At 29.1% G+C, this 18,218-nt stretch overlaps 1 protein-coding gene across 2 annotated transcripts; it reads right to left on the bottom strand.

The window, feature by feature from the left end:
• Window positions 1-295: 295 nt before the first annotated feature.
• On the bottom strand, window positions 296-16,579 carry LOC143233967 (hypoxanthine-guanine phosphoribosyltransferase-like). 2 transcript variants are annotated; one of them, XM_076470910.1, is made up of 8 exons: window positions 16,114-16,579; window positions 15,459-15,565; window positions 12,238-12,424; window positions 9,004-9,069; window positions 7,152-7,252; window positions 5,632-5,678; window positions 3,435-3,511; window positions 296-2,880 (listed from the first exon to the last, which is right to left on the bottom strand). In XM_076470910.1, the coding sequence occupies exons 1-8, from the start codon at window positions 16,135-16,137 to the stop codon at window positions 2,815-2,817; spliced, it is 675 nt and encodes a 224-aa protein (XP_076327025.1). In that variant the 5' UTR covers window positions 16,138-16,579; the 3' UTR covers window positions 296-2,814. The 2 variants fall into 2 exon arrangements, with proteins under 2 accessions (XP_076327025.1, XP_076327024.1); XM_076470909.1 differs by having other exon boundaries at window positions 16,454-16,565.
• Window positions 16,580-18,218: the final 1,639 nt, after the last annotated feature.

Here is an 18,218-nt window from a genome sequence, read left to right as displayed (position 1 = left end):
ACTTGTATATTTTACAGTTAATGAATATTAAGGTTTTAAGAACGAAAGCTTACGAACAATTAAAGACCATTAGGCCGAAAGTTTGTTTTTTGTTCTACATTCCTATTGATTTGACCAATGCAGATTCATTGTAACAAGTGAGTAAAAATAACATTTCAGAAATTTTAGGCCTTATGGTTTCTAAAGCTTCGCCAGCTTTTGCAATTTAAATTGATCTTTTAAAATAATATTATTAACATCTTTTATAAATGTCTTAATGTCACCTCTGTGCTGAAACGGTTAGTAAAGACACTACTTTTAAGAGATCAACACTTTAATAACGTTTTATTTAGATACTTTAAAACTGATTGAATAACAAGTAAACCAAAGGATTGAATTCGATTCTCATAGAATATAAACCAAACAAAACCTTATCTAACTTGATAAGTTGCATAAAAAACAAAAGACGTAATAGTTCCTTTTTATTGGTGATTTACAATGTCACCAAACATCCGATAAACCTAATGTTTTTGTGTAGTTTATTTTATCATTTTCGGTCTTCAGAAACACTACAAATCTACAAAATAATGTAGAGCTTAGTTAACGAGCACAAAAGAAATTTTGGAATTAGAATAAACACTGCAAGGCAGAAACAAACCAGTTTTATCTATACTTTGATTCAATTGATGAGCTCCTGTTAAGTTGTTGTGCTTAAAATACGTTACTGAAACATTACTTCTACATATAAAAACGCTCCTGTATATCTTGAAATTATATAAACTGAGAAAAGAGTTCCTAAGTTTATACACTGATCTTTATTACATTTTATAAAAAAATTATTAGCATTTAATATATTACAGAAAATATAAATTCATAAACACTTTTTTCTGAAACTTAAAAGAATTTCTCCTTCTTAGTATTGTCAAATAACAAACAAATACACAAGTCAAACATCTACCCACCCCTTTTATCAAGCCCAAACTTCAATATAATGGTGAAAATTATTGGTGTCACACACATACTACAATATAATCACTAAGTCATGCCAGTTTGTACTTCTAACAAATTAGTAACATTAAATAATTAATAATTAATGTGAAAAATTTCTTAGGAAAAGGTTTATGAGGTATTACTCCTGCAATATATTACTTCATGTATTATCCTGAAAATTATACAAAAAGAAAAACAATTAGAAAAAGTGTTATTCATAGATTTGTAAGCTCTCAGGATCTACTTAAAAGCATTGGTTAAACTATAAACAACTCAAAAGATATGTCCAATACGTGTAAATGTATGATATGATCTGTGAAAGTTTTATATCTGGTAAGGTTTAACTGAATACTTCATATGTGAGAATGGATATGCCACATTATTGAAATATTTGTATCTAATGTTTATCTGAACATTAGAATGTCAATAAATACCATTGTAACACACTACTCTTAAATTTTCTATAGAACATTAGCAAGAAACAATCACTGATTAACACTTGTACTGGTTTCACATGTGTTTAGAATCTCTTGCAGTTTTACTGTAGTTCATACAAAAAATATGAATGTTGTGCAACTTGTCGTAAAATATTCTTTAACCAAACTAGGAATACACCAGAAAGTGAAACAGACATTTACCATTTGAGCTAGATATTTGTTGGCTGTCTACACTTAGATATTGTTAAAATCTAGACCAATGTATAATTCTTACAATTTTCTCTAAACTTTAATAGTGCCATTATGAAACTATTTGATATGAGAGAAAATTTCTATTAAATGAAATTTACTATTCATACAACATACCAAAATCTATAATTTATCTTTGATATTCTACTAAGCTACCTTTAAGAGAAGTTTAAAAACAAATCAATGATGAAGCTATAATAAACTGCTACCACATTTTTTTTTTAATATCTCAATAATAAACAAGAACTATTCCTAGTAGATATCCACCAGATCAGTATTACATATCCCATATCAAGTTTAATTTCACTCTGAAAATAAATTTCTCATTAAATCTCTTTGCTTCTAGGAAGTTTTTAAAAATTCTTAACACTGAAGAAAAATAAACTTGTAAATAACTGTCATAGCAAGGTGTTCAACTTGCACATCAATATTACTTAATATTTAACTTATCACAACTAATATAATACAACATCTTTTAATAACCTTTGTAATTTGAAGTACACTGAAGCTAGAAAAAGATGTTTAAGTTTTATTCCATTACCAGTTTGAACTTTAGTCATAAGCATTACCATTTTTTCTAATTCAGTAACCATCTTCTATAAACAGCAGTTCTTATGTCGCTATACTATAACTCCAGTGTTAAATAAACATGTAAATAACTAAACAAGAATTCTCCTGTTCAGACACATTTTGACAAGTTGCAGTTAAAAACGAACTTAATAATAATAATAGGCACTGTGAGAAGCACAACAAGTCCTCAGTGAAGTCAAGCCTTAGCTAAGTACAAATAATTATATTCTAATTTATGTTTTACCAACATCTTTTAGATTTATACATTTTATACAAAAACAGTAGCACAAGTTTGGTTAAAATCAGGAGACTTGACTTTGTATTTCTTTTATAATGTATTACACAGTTTACATTCTGTGATGCACATTAATAAATTATTTTGGATGAACTTAAGAGAATTTTCACTCTTAATAAATATTTTATATAACAAGAGAAGATGTGAAGAACATGTCAATAGAACAAAATTTCAAAACATTTTTGAAGTTATATCTATAGATTATAGAGAAAATCAGAAAAAAAAATTGATATATTAAGTCTTAAAATTGATCACAAGGATCAATCATGCAAGATCATGTGTTCCCATTTCTTACTATAACAGTTTGGTATTCTTCTTAGAGTATTTTTCTTTCCCATGTTCATTAATGACACATACATGCTGTAAGACAAAAAAGAAAAATATTAAGGAACAGAATACACAGTACATTTCTAAATAAACATACATTAAATGTATTAATACTTATATTTATATCATGTGTGATGTTATGGTTAACACTATATGGGAATACAACTTGATTTATCATCACAACTGACCAATGTTGAATAAGTGGCCCTATAAGAATAATTTTTAAAGTTAGTTTATTATCAGCCGATAGTCTCAAGAGATAGACTTTCCCATAATGAAATACTTATCCCTAATCAAATGATTAACTTTGATTTTTGTATGTCTAAAGAGATATATGCACATAAGATATTACATTGAAACACAATTGTACCCAATATAAGAAACAAAGTTTAAAATTAGTTTTATATTTTCTGTACACTACATGGAATTATGATAAATAGAATAACATTGTTCAACTTCACGGCCCACAGCATTTTGATGAGGATATAAACCATTTTAACAACAACAAAAAAAATATGACAAAATGTATAGGTAGCATAACAGCAAACGTGAACAGAAATTACAAAACCGCAAAAAAATCAACTTACGTTCAAATCTCGAAAATACTCATTGTAGTCCAAGGCATATCCAACAATAAATTTATTTGGAATTTCAAAACCCACATCTGTATTCATAAATAAAACAGCAAATAATCAAAATTAGAAGTTTTGTCTTTTTCAGTTTACAATCCTATCAATGTTTTTCTTTAAAAAAACTTCAATATTACAAAAATATCAGCAAATATCATGCATATTTCCTTTTATTGAAATTAACTGTGCTTCAAAGGACCCCTAGCTGTTAAATAAACATGAAAACAGCTGTTAATGAAAGTTGCCTCTTTTAAACTGTATACAGATGATTGAATACATTTTAGTGAAATGATTTTGGAGCCTCATCACAATGTTATATCAGTGTCACTACATCTGGTAGCTCTTTCTGACAATTAAGCATCTTGAAAATAATCCTGCAGCATTATTTCCATTGCAAAAGGCTACTTTAAAACTGCCATGTCCAAAGCACAAGACTCTTCCTTGTGTTCTTTCTATGATCTATCTTGTGAACAAAAAAGTTTGTTTTCTGGTACTGTTTCAATAGTAATATCAAATAGAACTTTATCTGTCTCTGTTGGCCTGATTTCCAGATGAAGATCTTTGTAGATTTTGAAATACTGTTGGTTTAAGCAAATTGATGGCTTTTGACATATTTTTTACCAGTTACAAAATGTTTCACTTCTCATATAACTTGCTGCAGTTTTTTCTTTTTCAATGGTCTTAGTGCTTAAAGTTGATCTATTTTCCTTTACTCTCAAATGTCATTAAGTAAAAGCATTATCTCCTACCTTGGGAATTCTAAATCTCCAATCAGAATAATAATCTGAGTGTATTATTGTATCAGAAACAACTATTACATACTCATTTCAAAAGTAAACAACTTTTGGTGGCATTGTATATACTATCCATGAAATACCAAGATGTCATGTATTATTCTATTCCACTACGATATTTAGCAGTGGTTGTCATGTGACTGATTTTAATAATGAAAATTGTTTTAATATAGTAGATTCAGCCTTTGTAGAATGTATTCAACATGCATAGTCCTATGTGATGTGTTAGTGCATAAGACATGCCATATACAACAATCCTCAGCATTAGTGAAAGCATCTGCAAAAGATGCATTATTGCATTAAAAAATATCCACCAGAGTAATGAACTATTTTTTACCATCAACAAACATTATAATGAATGACAAGATACTAAACTTTGTCAAGCTATATTTGAACTGAGGACCACCATCCACTTAAGAAATAATAGCAGTTTACAGGTACAAACATAAGCCTTGGGAAATAAATTATTTTTTCTCAAGGATCCAATTTCTCATTTACTCTAATATCAGGGTCCATATAAATATCTTATTTTCCACCTTCCACTATTCCATACAAACACATAGCTGAGCCAATTAAAAAATAATTTTTTTTTCACTTGAAGTATTTTAAATATGCGTCAAATTCAGTTTCTAATTTGGTGTAGTATAAAATGCACCACCAGACTGCAAGTCCAACACCATAATCATTAGGTTATGCCAGAACACATCCAAAATGTACTTTAGGTCTATTTAGCAACTGCCCCTCGGCATAAGCTAATGCGAGGTTCAAAATATCAAACAACCAGGGTAACCATGAAGATTCAATGCAGTCTAATCATTACAGTTTAAGTTTCTTAAACAGTAGATACATTTGTTAGTTTAATAAATAAAAACTTATTATTCCAAAAATTGTTTAATTTTAAAAATCTTATTTCAAGGGAGACCCAGTTCAATCTACACTATAATCAACACGTGTTGTGTTATATTAGTTTCAGAGAATTCCACTCCTCATCAGTGACTCTGAACACAAATTAACCAAAAAGAGATAAGCTGGACCTATTTTATAGTAAAAAGTATAAAGCATTCTGTGGGCATCAACATGTTTTATAGTCACTATGAGAAAAAACATATACCCTGAAGAGGTGAAGAAAAAGTGTTATTGGTCACTATTCAGTTCTTCATATTATATATTTGAAAATATAATAAAAAAACTTAATATGCTGAAAATTGTTTAATTTTAAAGCCTTATCTTTAAATACTTTAACAATCATTATTTAATATTTTTTTAATAAATAATATCACAAGTGCTTAACTGAGGTTAAAAAAAGAAACTGCAAAAAACAACTAACATTATATAACAATACAACATGTTAAAACACTTACAATCTGGTTGAAATCCTGAGCTCAAAGTTGTTCTCTTCACAAACAAACTAAAAATAAAGATAGTAACTAAAATATCTACAATTTATATAAACAGCAAAACTTCTAATCCTGCAATCTTGTAGCAAAAACACAAATGAGTAAAATGAACAAACCACTTAAAAAAATAATTGTTCACAGCTTCAAAGTTTTGTTTCTTAATAAAATGACAATAAGACACCCACAGAATTATAACAGAGGATTTTCTTATTTCTCTTCCAACAACAGAGTTCATTAACATACTGTAATACTAGTCTTAAATGTAAGATATTCTAAAAAGTGTATCAAAGGTCTGTATAGTTTTTACAGCACTGCAAAGTTTGCATTTAAGTCAATACTATAAAAAGAAATTTTTAATAAAGTATATGAAATAAATTATTTTTTTAAACATGAAGCAATTAATCAAGGTAAACATTATACAAAACCTAGTTAGTAAACTTTTATAACATTTACCACTCAAACATTTTTTTGTATAATTATACCTATGCTGTAACTGTGAAACATTCAAGGTTTCAGTTTGAAAAAAAATTAGACAATACTGAAAAGGAACAGCTTCTGTTCATTTTCTAATCAAAAAATATGAAGCCAAGAATAAACACAAATGAATCATATCTTTAACTCGTGTTTAACACCTGCCACCTGAGCCAGCTCAACATCATTTAGTACCAAGCTTGGAATGGTTAAGGGTCAATCTGAAAACCAGTGATTTGGTGTTAACTGATAGATTTCAACAAATAAAACTTGGCACATCTTCTGAAACAAAAGCAAAAGGAATAAGAATAGCACATGATTATATCTATATGGATTATATTATTGTGGTACCATTTTGTTATATATCATGGATGTCTTTCAACCTCTGCTGAATCATTGAACTTCACCATGCTGTTAGTTTCAAAATATTGAAACAAATGACTCCAAACCCCATTTTGAAGACAACGATACTATTGTGCCCTTTATGTTATTACTACTTATGTAGTAATCAATTGATGAATCTCCAATTCAGCTGGTATGTCAAATTGATAGGGATGTCTTTGGTTAAGTCCTTTCCTCTTCTGACCTGGACCAATGGTTTAGCATAATTGCTAAACTTAAACCATCACATTGACAGCCACATCTAAAACACTTCAAGAATGTTTCATTGTTACACTTATACTTACTTGTATATTTTGTTTTTCAAAGGTCTCAGAACAGATAGAGAGTCTGATGAAGTGACTTAGACCTCAAAAATAATAAGTACTAAACATCTTTTGTGCATAATCAAAGTAGCCCATTCTTTCCAGTATTAACTTCTAAATAAAATATGCGATGCCATAGGTGGCCAATGGCAGAAAAATTAAGACAAAATTAGTTTTATCATCATACCTTCAGATTGTCTCTTCAAAATCCATTATTCCACATAGCACAAGATGCAATGTAAAAATTCTTCTGTAAATTTTACATTTATTCAAACAAGAAACAAGTTAAACAAGTATTTACATACATACCTTGCAACTTTGACTGATTTAGGTTTCTGCTCCTCCAAAATTTCCAACAGAACTTGCATTGTCTTCCCAGTATCAATAATGTCTTCTACTACAAGCACATTCTGCAACATTACACAATATTCCAAAGAAACAATGAAATACTTTTAGATGTATATATCTATTTAAATAAACTTTATTCCTATCTGTGATAAAAACAGTAGCATATCAGGAGGATTTGAATTACTATTTTCCAAGATTCTATCAAAATAAAAATATTTTGGAACAGTTTGATTTTTGTTTAATTATTCAATAGAATAATTTTCTACTTGCAGTTAAATGTTCTAATGAACAATATCAAAATATGAATCCATGCATTACAGTACTGGCTTGATTATAAAGTGATGTTGGTTTCTTTCTTTTTATCATTATTAAACAGAGAACCACAAATTTAATCGTCATAAAAATTGTTTTGCTTTTAACAATAGATTGTAAATAAATCAACTTTGCAGATTTCGAAACTAAAATTCTTTTTTTTCCTCATCACATAAGGACTTTTTTACTTAGATCAAATTATTATTTCATTTACCACGATAAACTATTATTATTATGTTTAAGTTCTAGAATGATTGATAAGAATCTCAATCTCATGTCATGATTGGTCTAGCAAAATCTATAGCCATTGGTTGTCAACATTTTATGCATAACAAAAATGTAACCCAATTTCAATTAAAATAACTCACTCAAGTAAAAATGAAAAATTTGTATTCCACAATGGAGAAAAATGGATATCATTTTTGGAATTACAATAGAGGATTTTTGGTAGAATGTAAAAATTTCAATATAATAAAACAATGACAGGGTGTATATTAAGGCTCTAAAATTCATAGTTGCCTTATAATTGCAGAATACTATATACACCCCTTCCCTCTATTCTAGGTTGTTGCATTCCTAATTATCCAGTTTGCATCCATCTACACATATGCACCAAGTCATCACTAATTTTTACAACTAATGCACCTGCAGGTTGTTCAGTGATTTTGCAGACCTGAACAGGGAGTTAACTTTACAACACTCAGTTATTTTTTTATTTTCAATTTTTTTCTGAACATGGAACTCACTTTATATTTGAGGTCACCTTCTAATTAGGGCAACACTAATTTAATCGGTGATGAGTGTGACATTACAAACATGTAACAGCAGTTTTATTGGTTTGTTGAAAATTTCAGACTTCCTAAGATTTAAAATATTCAGATGTGTTACTTACTTTAGGTTTTGTAAAGAAAAATAAGTCCACCAAAATTTAACATTTAAATGCATGTTGTGTTTTATTATCAACTTAAAATAAAGTTTGGTAACTAATAAGCCCACCAAAATTAGACATTTAAATGCATGTTGCTATTGTGTTTTATTAACTTAAAATAATCTTGTAAATTTTAGTACTCATTACAATTCTTGAGAAAACTTGCAAAAAACTACTGAAATTAAACCTAATGATTTTGTTTATGTCTACACTCTACATATACAAGAATAACATTTTTCATCTGAAGTTTTTAACTTCAGCAAGGCTGCTAGTTGAATGACTCAGAATTTTGTTTTTACAAGTACAATCTTTTAGCTCATGATTCCATATCTTGACTGATTTTATATCTAATCACAGCTGCTATCATTGAAGATTCCATCTTGTTTAAAAGTACTGAACCACAAAATTAAATTACGATTAAAGAATTTATAAAATTGAATGCCAAACATGTGCATGTCGGTAGTTTAAACTATTCTTATCAGAAATTAACTAATTCTGTATACAAGATATTTATTTATACAGATAAAAATATAATATCTAATTTCTCAAAAACATTAAATACATATACTATGCCTTGTTTTGAAGGAAAGATAATCCATCTACCCCAAGAACCTTTACTTTCCCTGTTGAGCAATCACCCTGAAAAGTAAAACAATTAACTAAAGGGACCATAAAATGTTTAAATAACCTAAAGAACATTTATTGTAATGCAATTATTAATGTAAATATTGGTTAAACATTAGTTATTTTTGTAATGAAATTTACAGTAGTAATGAAGAAAATAGTAAATGAGACAAAAAGAAAATAAACAGACTAAGGAACACGTGAAAAACTAATAACCTGATAAAATGTTTAATGCCCTCTATAAAGTCTACTTTTATTTTGTATTATTTATTTACAGTAACAAATAGCTTATTTGAAAAGATTATTTTCCCAAATTGTTTTATTGGATGTTAAACAACATGCAAACAAGGTTTTAAGAAAATGGAGCTAGAAATTCTGACAGTAACAAATGGCAATTGGTGCTCTAACAGCATTTATTTTCACCAAGTTATAAGAGTAAAGAGATAAGCAGATCAACAAGGTTTTCATCTTGCTGACAGCTTTGTATGTCACTAAATCACTGAGTCAAACATTTTTTTTGTTTTTTTAAATAACTTATCACATGCATTGTTTGGAATAAAAGTAATTGAAAAACATAAATGCTACATATGATTGTATATAGAAGTGGAAACTTTCTGCATGAAACAAAGTAATTTCACATCAAAGAAGAACTAGCAATGTTGTAAGATAACCACTAAGAATTATGAAGAAATACTTCAACTGTGTACAATTTAAATACACTATAACAACACTTCTTAACATACATAGAAATATGACACTCAGAAGTATAACCTACACACAGATTATCCTAAACCTATACTTTTTTAAGACTACTAATAGTATCTGAATTTAAAACCATTTAAATATTTATGCATGACAAAAATAAAGATAACTGGCTAAAAATGACTATTCATTAGTAATACTACATTTGTATGCTGCACACATGATTATTTATAAAAATACTTAATTAGTTCAAACTAAATATACACACAAACAGTTTCAAGTGTACAGGTAAATGTATACAACAAGAGAAAATACACCTTTGTACGAAATTAAATTGTAAATTTGATCACTTCTTGAGATAGATAACATGAGTAGAACAAAGAAAATGAATACATTCAAATGTCACGATGATATTAACTACATTATTGAAATAGAACAAAGAATAAAACATCATTTCCATCTGGTGAATTATACACACCCACATACAATAAAAAAGTAACTGATAAACTTAAAAATAATTGATTGGACTGAATCCACCAAGACTACAACTACACGCATATAACCTTTCTACTTGTCTTAACCTTTTACATTCAGCAAATTAATATTTTAGGTTTTATAAAAACAGTATGAAACTTATGCTTTACTGATATTTATTCCACATATTCTTGATTATTATTAAATTAACTTACAACTTTGCTAATGGCAGTGAACAAACAATATTCAATGTATGCTCATATAAAACTAAATGACTGTTGTTACATATTTGGTGAATGTACATGTATTTTTACAATCAATAAGCTTAAAGTTTTTTTTGTTGTTGCTAAATGTCTTTAGCAATTTAAATGAAAGACATGGAAACAATAATAATGTACAAGTTGACAGAACAGTGAAATAAGTATTGTTTAAAATGAAGGAGGACAATTAGTTTTGATGCTACACAGGAGTTTGGAATATTCAAGAAGAATTAGGAAGACAATGGTATATAGCTTCTCTTCTAGGATGGAGCCTATAATGGCATATTGGAAAAGTTTAGATAAAATACAATTCAGAAGGAATGTTGAACAGAAAACAGGAAAAGCCTGGATAAAAATTAAGAGACAAGAAACACATTCAATAAGTAAACAGTATTTCAAAAGTAAAAAAACAACCTCAAATATGCACAAACAAATTTTGAACACTGCCAGACATAGGGATGAAACCAGAAAGTAGTGTATCAGACCATGTATTAAATCAATGGCAAAAATTAATAGAACAAAATAACAAAAATTACTTTTAATGAAAATTTCAAGGAGATTTGCAAAATTATCACAAAAGGTAAATATCTAAAAACCAGCTATCATATTTAGAGAGGAACAGACTCAAGCCCATAAAATGTGTTCCAAACAGAAGTTACCAAAATAAATGTTGGTTATTAAAACTTGAGCAGACACGTGATAATATGAAAGTAAAATAAAACAATACCAAATACCTTACACGTATCAAAAATGATGACACTTAAAAGCCCAAAAAAGCATATACGCTAAACATAAAATAATAGCATAGTCACCTGCATAATGAGTGAACATCCTACCGATTAGAATGGACAGGACGAGATGTTTCACACATTTCCTCAAGACTTGGATATCACAGGACGTGAAATTTAATTGTTACAGCATTAATCCAAAAACACTTGTATAAACCAAAGGTCTTTAGCAGAAACCCCAATAACAATACTTCTCAAACCATACTATGATTTATTATAGTGTATCCAACTAAAGTGTTATGCAGATAGTTTTCTCTCTCTCTCTCTGTCTGTGTGTGTGTGTGTGATAGTGTATCATCATGGTTCATTGTGAGCCTAGGATTAATTGGTAAGGTTAGAACATATCTTCTTGCTATGGGATGGATGGGTAGAGATTTCCTCTGGTCTGTGTTATATTAAAGATGGACCTTAATCACAGACAGAAGATTCACTAATATTTTTGACTTACACTGGTGTGCATCCATAACACATTTGAACAAGTTCTTAATGTAAAACACATTTAAACAGGTTTTCAAGTTAACATAAGTTTAGCATCATTGGTGAACTATAAATTCACCATCTCTATACTTGTGTCATGGAAAAAGAGCATAATGTCCATAGTGAAAGGAACTACACTTTATGGAATATTTCACAATGTTACCCATGATACTTATTTGTCTCTAAGCCATACAAACTTCATCATGTACATCTACAAGATACATGTTCAGACTTTGTAGTCACTGGTACTCCTGTGATCACTTTAAAAAAAAAAAAAAATCAGTAACTGATAAGTTATATTCATTCAAGGTATTTACAAATAATTATATGCAGAATTGTTAATGATATAAAACTATATAAACTAAAAACTACATAGAGGTAACCATTAAGATGCTGCTAATAAGATAATTAATCTCTCCAAACTTTCTTAGTAAGTAAGGAATTTAAAACAATTGGACGATATATAGAAACAATTTTCCTACCTCATAACTCTGAAGACGAATGAAATCTACAGAAAATGGAACAGAATTTTCAGAATTGAACCGATAACACTGTTTAATCTTTTCCAGAAGATCTGCAAGAAACTTGTAACCTCCCTTCAGTACACAGAGTGCTGCAAATGGTTCGCTTCCAAAATCAGTTGCAACATCTCGAGCCAGTCTTTCAATTCTAAACCAACAGTAAAACTTTCTCTGTACTTAACTTTCAATGATTGGAATTATTTTGTTCTACATCACTGTCATTTTGTCCATCACATCCTTTGTGCTTAAGTTTAATGTTTTAAACAATGATGCTTTGTGTACTTATTATGTACATGTATACAAAATGCAAAGTACTTTTGAGATAAACAGTAAAATGGAAATTTCTAATTTTGCAGCAAGAGAAAAATTTTGGAAAAAAAAAAGGAGGATTTAGGCTTAAGAAAAGTATAACATCCTTAAATGACTCTTTAGTTGAAGTAAAAACAGATATAGAGAAAAATAAAATACACAAAATATTAAGGTAATACCATTATGTTTACCACAAAGATGACTGAAGAGGCCTTAATCATGATACTCTGTACACAGTTTTGGGCATAAGAATGGTATACTAAATACAGGAAGGAGTGCAGAAGTGATCTACCTACTAAAACAATAGTTCTTAAAAAATTTAAGCTAGGAAGAGGGACAAAAGCTTATAATTTGTTTTATTTTATAAAGGATAAAATAATAAATTATATAGACTTAATTTTGTGAAACAGTTTGCATAAAAATATAGGATATGCTATTAATTTAATTTTTTTTTTTAATTTCTTGGAACAGTATATGGGTTAAAAGAACTAAATTTTCTTTTATTGTTTTTGTTGGTAATTTTGGCAAATAACACAGTAATCCCAATAGGTTATATAACTCTCTTGTCCTTATAAAATACAGTAATTATGAATACTCAAAAAAATAAAAAAACTTGACAATTACGACAACAGGCTTTTAGAAATGTATTACTTTACATAACTACAGAGTTCATTACAGTAAGAACTGAGAAAGATTCACCACAGTTTGTTTATATTGGATACCTGTGCCAAAAGTCCCCTGCAGCATTTGAAAATAGTTATTTTCATAACTTCAAAACTAATTACTATTACTTTCATAATGTACCTTGTAAACATGACAATGACCAATTCAGATTTGCAAATTTCTATAACAGTTAAAGCTGTTTGCATAAAATCTCCAAGAGGGCAAAGTTACATTATAAAAACATGAATAAATTATGTTACTATTTTGAAAGGAGACAACAATTTTAATATGTTATTTTGATGAAAGAACTTTTCTCTATTGCATGGAAACTTTACGAGAGGGCAAATATATTCAACTAAATTTACTGAATCAGGAAAAAAAAAAAAAAAATCAATACTTTGAGCACTTATCCAGATATAAATGACAAATCAATGAACGAATGTTAGAATAATTCATAGCAGTTAGCTACTTCTAACTTTATACTGCAATAATAAACAATTTTCATTAAATTTCACACATTACTAAAATTGAAAAATTAAACAGTAAAATAACTAGAAAACTAAGGCACGTACACATTAAAAAAATCACAAAACCTGTGATACTGGTTCAGTCAAAACACTACAAGTGTAGTACATGTATAAACCTTAAGTTTAAGTTTCTACTTTGCCCAAGTAATTTTAAATTACATGAAGTTAAAATATCAAAACACAACATACACTTCTGTATGTACTTATGTGGCAATTATTCAAGTATAATCTAAATATACAATTTGAATAATCATACTGAAATACAGTTACTAAAAGCAAACGTTTACTACTACTCTCATAAAAATAAAATATTTTACGTCTTATGAAGTAAACGATTTTTATAGATTGAATTTTTAAAAAAATGCAAGTAAACTATTAAAATAGACATGTTTCCACAGGGTATTTTAAAGCATTCTCTTTCAAGAATGAATAAAACCAAAATATTTTTTCTTGCTTTTGAAATTCATACGTCATGCTGTGTTGTAACGCACAGAGGGCATAATTCTTATAATTATTCATGACTTGCATACATTTTACCAATCCATGACAGAACAAACTGCAATGTTAAGCATCCCTTATGGGATATCATTTCAGTGTCTACTGACTTACAGACAACACACTAGTGTATAAATGTGCCAGTGGTTAAAACAAGTGATTTCTCCCATCAGGCAAACTTCTTCCACCTTTCAATGAAATCATTCTTATGATTCAACATGATTTCATTTATCTTTAGGGAACTTGTAGTTGAAAGAAAACTTCCTAACAGGAGATAACCATGTTTTTGTTTTAACCTAAAAGAAATAATGAATATATTAGTGATCCATCATCTTAACACACTATCATTTACTTTGTGAAAGTTTCTAGTACAATGTCAGCTTTTTACATGGATGTACAGTAAAAAGCAACTCCTTTCAGTGCGTTTTTTTAATTCATTTTTATACTGTAATACATCAAAAAATTTCTACATTAGAAATCATATTCATCAGGGCATGTAACAGACATAAATAACTAAATTAAACTAAATTAAATAAGGTACAAAATTGGTAGTTGTTGTCAAATACTACAAGAAGAAATTTAATTATATCAGCTAGAAATTATTAATACTTCCATTGCCTAACCATGAACCAAGTTCCAATTCACAGCCATCTGAAATTCATTAGGACCTGTTATGTATGCTTGTTCTCTTAGCAATCACATAACACACACACACAAACAGAGACTAATGAAGGCCACAAAAGGATTCAGATTGTGGACTTCATGCAGCTGACAAAAAAAAATTACTCAATGCAATTAAAGATTCTTCTAATTCTTTTACTGAAATAAAAGATTTAACTTCTTATGAAAGCCATTGCACTACATGGCCCCATTTACATCTTTGCATATGTTACAACTTCATGTACATCTGTAATCTGCATTAAAATAATCATGATAGTTAGAATGTTACTCTTTAAAGTATCCTTTTATATTAACTCATAGCTACACCTATGACAAAACACATTCAGTGACCACTAACTTCCATACCATAATTAATTCCATACTTGAAAGCAATGGATTTGAAATGTTTACAAAAGTACCAGTTTACATTGTAGTATTGGTACTTTGAATAACTATTACAGAGGTTAACTATAACATGCCTCAAGAAGTTAAGGAAAATAATTTGAATAATGTTCTAATAACACATACCTGTCTTGAATTAATCCACTGGGAATTAAGATAGATTCTAGTGAATCTTCATAATGACGAGGGACAGAAAAGAACTCCAGGTTATATCCTTTGTAATCATCAGGGAGCTGAGAATAAAACTACTGTAAGCATTTACATCACTCAAATATTTATCAAGTTTTCCTTTAAATTTACTGCAATTACCATACGTGAAGACAGTCCTTTCCAAGGGACAAAAAATACTGTTTGAAATACACAATTTTCTTTGCTGAAAATGATTCTTACTCTGTTGAACTTGTACTTTTATCCTTTATCCCCACTATTCATACTACTATGTGTAAAAAACGATAATGCATCAACACTACCAATCCCTTTAACAATCTTATTTCTCAATCAGATCCCTTCTAATTCCTCTTTTTTCAAGATAATTTTAAATATCTTAACTCAGTTTTACCATTGAGCATAAGAAAACAAAATCCCACCTGAAAAAGATTAAATTTAATTTATTTACCATTAATTTCAATGTCAGTGTCACAAATAAATTTATCAATGCAAGCCAAGCCAGCTGTGAGTTTATCAATATTACACACAGTTTAATTGTATGTAATTCTGCCTTTATGGTTTTCCAACAGTTTAATTTGAAGCACTGAAAAGTGAAAACAGAAATCATAAATACCACGATACACGAATTTCCCGTCATGGTCTTCAGCTGCAATTTAAGTTTTAACACTGTCTTGTCCTAGTACCCACAAACTGCAGGAGAACGCTATTTCTTTTCACTAGTGTTCACGATTACTCCTACTTGGAAAGTCAAATCATGAGTACTACACTCTCAAAGCTGATACACGTTACCGTTTCGCACGTGGCCAGTATGAAGATGAATGGCGTGTAACTTTTTATATTTATACTACTATCTCAAAACAATTTTCTGTTCCTTTGCGTGACTCAAAATTGTCTTCAGTATCGAACACCCATTATTCATTAATCATCAACGAACTGGAAATAAAATACTATACCATGACAAACATAAACTTTGCGTACACGTACACCCCATAACTTCTCCAAGACTGGTATAATATCTCACTATTAGCACTTAAGTATCCAACAAAGGTGTATTGCATCCGCTTAAATTGCCGCCACCTGTTGTAATATTTTCACTTTATATCTAATTATTGCATTGGTATATTTTATGACCTTGCTTATTCTTAGTCAATTTTAATTATAACTGTTGAAAAAATATTATTTTAATGTAACATTTTTCGTTATTTTTTATGTTCCTCATTTATATTCTTGCTATTTTGCTTCACTATAAAAATATCAGTTCTAAAACAGAGAAAAAACAAATGTCCTGGAAAATAAATAGAGAGAACAGGAATGGTAATAATAACAAAAAAGGCTAGACAATAATTGTACAACAGATGTTTTCAAGGTTTTCGTTCAATATATACATCTACTTAACCATGTACTCAGAGCCTCACGAACTCTTTAACACTCGGAAACTTGTCTGTTTAAGTGACTCAAATTATAGAGAATGAATAACTTGTTTTTTGAAGAATAATCAAAATTACATTACCACAAGAGTGTTTTATATACTAAACTGAAACTAGTAATACTTGTTATGTATAATGTGATACGCACAGTATTTCAGTGTATTACTAATTCTATGAAAATTTTATATGGGAAGTTGTGACTGGTCGAGATTTTTATCTTCAAGAAATTCCGTTTAATTATCTTAATATGATTTTTTTCCTACTCTTAGACTTCTCAATGTAACGGATTTGCCGTTATTCGTTTATTTTAATATCTATGTTTGTTTCAGTTTGATGCATGTAACGTATATTGTTCGATGTGTATTGCGCAAGCCTCGTCTGTTCTTTAAATTTGTAAAAGATTTTTGAGAGTAAGAATAACAAAATTTGTTTCAGAAAAACGCTAGAGTGCATTCGAACGCCGTTGAATGTTCGTGAATCTCGCGTGAGTTTATACCAATGCATCGAAAGAAAGTTATTATTGTTTGTCAGCTACAGTCAATGCACTATAAGTCTCAGAAGCTATAATTGTAACTGAAGCTTATTAATCGGAAAACTGCAGAATTTGACCAGAAACTGTTTATAGATTTCGAAGTTTTTTAAACCGTTTTATTCTAGTGAATTAACTTCGGATTATAGTATTTCTACGAGAACATTAGATATTGTCGTCTGTGAAAACTTACGGGTGCTTGAAGCTAGCTAGCCTTCAAGAGAAATCTATAGATGTATCAACAAAGAATTAAGTTGCTCTCTATGAACGTCGATAAAAGATTCAGTTCCAGACCAGTGTTACTTGTAAGTTTATAAAACTCTTATATATAAACCAATATTTATAATAACCGGTATTATAAACTATATTGTTGTTTGTATATTAAGATACATTTGCGGTTAGAAAGAAAATTATGTATTTCGATCTTGCTGACAAATATCATAAATACGATAAATATCGACATTAAATTAACTTCTAAATTAAAATTAACATTCCCGTCTCTTTGAAATCGTAATACGTGATATACGTAAGAAAATCGTAAAAATCGGAGAAACGTCCGGGGTAAATTATAATGCATAACACTACAATATGATTAGTGATCCTTAGTTCTGAACTACTTGGCTACTTTCAAATGAAAAGAGTGCTATGAAGAGTTGCCTAGTGAGTAGTGTTTTACTGCAGATTGCAAACTTCCCCTCCCTTAACAACTTAATTTGCAGAGAGTTTAAAATATTGCAGTAACAAACCTTTAACATCTTGTTC

Source organism: Tachypleus tridentatus, chromosome 12 (assembly GCF_004210375.1).
Source record: "Tachypleus tridentatus isolate NWPU-2018 chromosome 12, ASM421037v1, whole genome shotgun sequence".
In the NCBI taxonomy this organism is placed as follows: domain Eukaryota; kingdom Metazoa; phylum Arthropoda; class Merostomata; order Xiphosura; family Limulidae; genus Tachypleus; species Tachypleus tridentatus.
Note: the sequence above shows the minus strand (reverse complement) of the source record. Positions and strands in the feature narration are given on the sequence as shown.